The following is a 6063-nucleotide window of genomic DNA, read 5'->3' as shown; positions in this document are numbered from 1 at the left end:
TTGGGCCAAAGATTGGATGTTGGGTATCCAGGAAAAACCCAAAAAAAAAGGGTTAAAAAAAAAATATGAGGTCCACTAATTTCAAAGGAAAAAGGGTTAAAAAGGGGGAAAAAAATGGGTCAAGGTTTAAATTTACAGGACTTTTTGGTAAATGAAAGGCAATTTTTAGCATTTATATTTTGATATAGAAGGCCCCTTTTCCCCCGGGGAAAATGGCCAGGGAATTTAACCGAAACCGATCGGGGCCAACCGACGGTCAAAACCGCCCGTCGGGCAGGTGGAAATTTTCCCCGAAAACCTTTCCTTTGGGGTAAACCTTTTCGGTTAAAACCTTTTGGGTTTCGGGGGCCCCTTTTTTTCCCTTTTTTTTGGGGCCGGCCCTTTTTCCCGCCCTTTTTGGGTTTGGGGTTTTTAAAGGCCCCAAAAGGGTTTTTCTTTCCTTCATTGGAAGCTTTGTTTAAAAATTGAAAGTTTAATATTGTTCTGTCCTGTAGAAGTTTGAGTAGCCCATTGGAACTCCTCCTTTTTAATGCAATTTTTTCCTTTTCAAAAAAATTTTTAAAAAATTTTGGGTGAAACCCTTTCCCAAAAAAACCCAAAAACCTTTCCAAATTTTTTTAAACGGGGGAGGGAAAGGGGAAAAAAAAGGGGGGGGGAAAAAAAAAAAAAAGGGAGTTTTAATGGTTAGCGTTGAATCATCACTCTTTCTTGTGTTGTTAAGCTCGGGACTTGTCTTGATTTTTGTATTATACTTCAAAATGATCTGGAAAAACTGTTTAACCGAGTAGATATAAAACATTTACATTAATACGGGCCCCACATTCCCGGATCCACCGAATTGGGTGGTTCCCCGTAGAGGTGGGCATCGAGCCGAGTCGAGTCGAGTCAAGGTGGGCCAAGCTCGGCTTGGCTTGTCCATGATGTACTCGAGTTCAAGCTCACCATGATTTAGGTGTTTTATCCACGCCGTCCATACATTTTTTCAGATCATTTTAGGGCATGAGACCAAAAATGAGGGAGCTACAAATGTCAGGCGGACCACACCATAGAAAACAGTGCTGATTAAAAGCCTACCGTTAAAAACTTATTGGGGGCCACAAAAGCTTGCATCAAGATGATATTTGTGATTTCCGTTCATACAGGCCTGTATGATCTAATCAACAGGTTGGATGGAAAATAAACAATAAAGTTCGTGCTAGGAAGTTTTTAATGGTCAGCGTTTAATCATCACTATTTTCTTGTGGTGTGGTCCACCTTCTATTTTGATCCGCCTCATTTTTTAGTTTTCCAGTAAAATAATGATCCAAAATTGATGGACGGCATGGATAAAGCACATATTGTGGTGGGTCCACAGTAGTGTCGGTATGCAATCTGCTTCGGTCTGACTCTAGGATTAATGGACAGCCATTGGAACACGTATGCCGGGGAATATTTTGCAAACAAGATCCATGGATTTGGTGTCTATTGTTTTGCAAATGGATGTCGGTATGAGGGAGCCTGGCATGTGGGAAGAAGGCAGGGACTTGGGATGTATACATTCAGAAACGGAGAGACACGGTCAGGCCACTGGCAAAATGGTGTCCTTGATGCGTTGAGCACTCAGAACACTCATGCTGGATTTCCTGTCACCGTCAACCATTCGAAAGTACTCGATGCAGTCCAGGTAATAGAACTTTCTATTCCCCATGATTTAAAATATGCAAGTGAATTGCAAAAGCAGCAGCAAAAGACGAAATGGCAAGAGGGAAAAATGAGAATTACTAAGAAAGAGCTACATCATCTGCAGTGACTGCCATTTATCTTAAGACAAACTGATCACCTGACCAGTCATAACATTTCAGGGAAAATTGTCTTACATCTAAACAATTAACCCGTTGATTCTCCATCTATGCATTGTAGGGGATCCCGTCTAACCCAGCTTTATCATAAAACTGTTAGAAAAAGAAAAAAAGAAGGAACTTTGCTGATGGTTCTCCTTTAATTATCAGGAAGCTCGAAGAGCAGCAGAGAAAGCATTTGATGTGGCCAGGGTTGATGAAAGGGTGAACAATGCGGTAGCAGCGGCCAACAAAGCAGCCAACAAAGCAAGAGGAGCAGCATTGATAGCTGTGCAAAAGCGGACGGATAACAACAATGAAGATGACATGATCCCAATTGTGTGAGTCTTTTCTGCATGTTTCCATAAATCATGGGGGCATATCACTAGCATAATCAAGAGCGAGGGATTGATCCGAGATATAAGAGGACCAAAACAAAAAATTTCAGCACTGCTGTCACTTTCCCCCCCCCCCCCCCCTTTTTCACATTAAGATCAATGCATGGGTGATGAGCATTATTCGTTTCCTATTTCCCTTTTCTGATTAATCGAAAGCCAACATAATTCATTTCTTGTGGGTGTAAAGTAGGCATTGACTCGGGGACCCATCATGGAATTTGGTCGGTCCTAGTCTCTCCCCTGTTGAATGATCATTAATCATTCTACAAAAATGAACACTACTATCTAGGTGCATTCTGTGGCACCTCGATGATGCATGCAAGTTACACATTCTGTAGCTTGCTGGTGATAGTGGGAGGACCACTGGGCTGAATGTCTCTGAGTAGTCTATTTTGTTGGTGAAACCGCTTTGCCACTAAATCGAGCCCAGAAGGCTCAATAAGTCAATAAGTTCAATCGGGGAGATGCTCTAATTTATATATTCAGGAGCATCCAACAATATTCGTTGGAGGCTGGACAGGAACTAGTGATTATGTATGTACCTTTTGTTTTTTTACTGGATCAAAATCATGGTCCGAGGACTTGGATGCTTGTTTAGGATGTAGGTCCAACAGTAGTGTGGTAAGGCCACAAACATCTTGGGCTTGCATGATCGAGCCATGCATCAGTTGACCTTGGGGCAAACTAATGGTTTGTCATCCAATCCAACCTGATTGAAGATTAGAATTGTATTGCTATTTAATAGGCAAAATACAGTGAGTTTTACAGTAATACAAAACAAGGATTGCAGATTTTGGATGCTTGGCTATGTACGTTGGAGAGACAGAAATATATCGAGTTGCTGCACACCCATCATGAGATGATGTACCATTCTTCAAGCTGATTATTCTTGGTTTTAAAAAAATGACAATCTTTTCCTCGCCATCTAAAACAGACATAGAAAGACCTGCTTACTGTTGGGTTTGTATCCCAACTACTTGCCGATGTGTGGCTGCAGCCACCGTAGAATAAAAGACTGAAAAGAGAAAGATATGAACTGCTGCTGTATTTTCTTATAAATAGAAACGAATTACATTGCTGCCTTTATAGGCTTTCTTATACTATGAAATTACTAATTTATCCCTGTCTAGATTCATCCTAGGGGCATCTAAAGAAAGAAAAAATCCAAAGGAAAAATCTACTGTTTATCTTCTCCAACTAATATTCTAAACTTAGAAAAATCTCACAGCTAAAAAAATCTTACAGCTAGCATGCACAGCTAGCACACGCACCCTTCACATGGTTTTGGATTTGCAAAATCCTCCACCGTATCCAACACTCCCCTTCAAACCAAAATCGGCTTCATTCCGAGCATCGTTCTTAGTCGTTTGAATGCATCTGTCGGCAATGCCTTTGTGAAAATATCCGCCACCTGTTCCGTAGTATGACAATACTCTAATTTCATCGTTTTCTGCTTCACATGATCTCTCAGAAAATGGTATCGGGTATCGATGTGTTTGCTTCTTCCATGCTACACAGGATTTTTGGCTAGCTCGATTGCCGACTTGTTATCCACATATATGACTGTGGATTCTTCCTGCGGATGTTTCAGCTCCTTTAGCAGATTTCTCAACCAAATTCCTTCACAGACGGTGGACGATGCTGCCATGTACTCTGCTTCACATGTGGACAGGGCGACCACACTCTGCTTCTTCGAATTCCATGTGAATGTTGTCGACCCAAGATAGAAAACATAGCCTGTGGTGCTTTTTCTTTCATCTTGATCACCACCCCAATCACTATCAGAGTATCCATACAACATCGCATCATCATTGTACGGATAAAAGAGACCAAACTCAATAGTCCCTTTGATATACCTCAGTACTCGTTTTGCAGCTAGCCAGTGTGACTCTTTTGGGGCTTCCATATACCGGCTTAGAAGCCCAACACTGTAGACTATATCTGGCCTAGTGATTGTGAGGTACCTTAAGCTTCCGATTAGGCTCTTGAATAGGGTTGAGTCGACATTTCTTCCTTCTCCATCTTTCGTGAGCTTCAGGCCTGTTGTAACAGGTGTATTTACGGCTTTACAGTCGACCATCTGAAACTTCTCAAGAAGTTCCTTTGTGTACTTCTTCTGGGATATGTGAATGCCGCCGACTTGTTGCTTCACCTCAATGCCCAAGAAGAAAGACATCAATCCACCATCAGTCATCTCGAACTCTTTGAACATAGCCTGCTTGAATTCTTCAAACATCGCTTGGCTGTTCCCAGTGAACAGCAGATCATCAACATATAAACAAGCGATAAGCATATCACCACGGGCATTCTTCTTTGTGTAGACGGCATGCTCATATGGACATTTGACGAAACCATTTTCTTGAAGATAACTGTCGATCCGTGCATTCCAAGCACGAGGAGCTTGCTTCAACCCATACAGGGCTTTCTTCAGCCGATACACCTTGTGTTCCTCCCCTTGCATGACAAAGCCTTCAGGCTGGTCAACGTATACTTCTTCTTCAAGTACCCCATTTAAGAATGCAGATTTCACATCCAGTTGGTAAATCATCCAACTGTGATGAGCTGCAAGGGAGATAATCATTCTTACAGTGTCAAGGCGAGCAACTGGGGTGAAAACTTCTTCATAGTCTACCCCATATTTCTGTTTGTAACCTTTTGCTACGAGCCTTGCTTTATATCGTTCGATCTTACCATCGGCATTCCGCTTGATTTTGTACACCCATTTGAGACCAATGGTCTTCTGGCTTTTGGGGAGTGAGGTCAACACCCATGTTCGATTCTTCTCGATGGCATGAATCTCTTCTTCCATAGCCTTTCTCCAACATTCTTCATTCACAGCCTCCTCGAATGTGAGAGGCTCATGGTCCGCATACAGGCAGAGTAAATTCACTTCCTCAGTTTCTGCATAGATGTCGTTGAGGCTTCTCATTTTAATAGGAGCCAAGGGTGAAGGAGAATCGGATGAAGATGTGCTGGATGAATTCTGATTTGATGAAGTACTTCCAGGAGAGATGGAGCGTACTCCTGGACTTCTGCGATTCGAAGGGGGTGATGTGGGTGTCTGCTCTTGCTTCTCATGTCTCTCTTCTTCATATTCTTTGACCTTGACCTGCTTTTCTTTGGTCGAGTTTCCCTCGTTCCATTTTCATGTTTCTTCCTCACAAAATACCACATCTCTACTCACCACCACCTTATTGGTTAGTGGGTTGTAGAGCTTGTATGCCTTTGACTCTTCGCTGTAGCCGATGAAGATGCACTTCTCACCATGATCATCAAGCTTTTTTCTTCTCGCTTCTGGAACTTGAGCATAGGCAACACACCCAAAGATCTTAAGGTGTGCCATACTCGGCTTGTATCCATTCCATGTTTCTTGTCGTGTCTTGAATCTAACAGTTTTGGTCGGACACCTATTAAGCAGATAGGCAGTACATGCAACTGCCTCTCCTAGAAATTCTTTGGCAGACTTTTCTCCTTTAGCATAGTCCTCGTCATGTCGAGGATGGTGCGGTTCTTCCGTTCCGCAATTCCATTTTATTATGGCGTGTACACTGTAGTGTGTTGCTTAATGCCATGTTCCCTACAATATTCTCAAAAAACATTTGAGGTGTACTCCCCACCTCTGTCAAATCTAAGGGTTTTTATTTTAAGACCACTTTCTTTTTTCAACAAGGGCCTTAAAATTTTTAAAAATAGTAAGAGCTGAAGACTTCTCTTTAATTACATACACCCACAATTTTCTACTGAAATCGTCAATGAAGGTAATAAAGTATTATTACCTCCAAGAGAGATTGGCTCTAATGGTCCACAGATGTCAGTGTGAACCAACTGCAACAGTTCTCTTGCTCTTC

The 6063-nt window shown here is 42.0% G+C and overlaps 1 protein-coding gene across 1 annotated transcript; it reads left to right on the top strand.

Annotated features, from left to right (window-relative positions):
• Nucleotides 1-1396: 1396 nt before the first annotated feature.
• On the top strand, nt 1397-3337 carry LOC131249470 (uncharacterized). Its single transcript, XM_058250283.1, has 2 exons — nt 1397-1663; nt 1989-3337. The coding sequence occupies exons 1-2, from the start codon at nt 1397-1399 to the stop codon at nt 2160-2162; spliced, it is 441 nt and encodes a 146-aa protein (XP_058106266.1). The 3' UTR covers nt 2163-3337.
• Nucleotides 3338-6063: the final 2726 nt, after the last annotated feature.

This window comes from Magnolia sinica, chromosome 6 (genome assembly GCF_029962835.1).
Source record: "Magnolia sinica isolate HGM2019 chromosome 6, MsV1, whole genome shotgun sequence".
Classification (NCBI taxonomy): Eukaryota; Viridiplantae; Streptophyta; class Magnoliopsida; order Magnoliales; family Magnoliaceae; genus Magnolia; species Magnolia sinica.
The sequence above is the reverse complement of the archived record's forward strand: the minus strand, read 5'-3'. Positions and strand labels throughout refer to the sequence as shown.

Excerpts from the sequence above, each read along its gene's own strand:
- LOC131249470 (XM_058250283.1), top strand. The coding sequence starts at position 1,397 with ATGGACAGCCATTGGAACACGTATGCCGGGGAATATTTTGCAAACAAG. Across the intron at positions 1,664-1,988 it reads AAGTACTCGATGCAGTCCAG|GAAGCTCGAAGAGCAGCAGA; the intron begins GTAATAGAACTT and ends TTTAATTATCAG.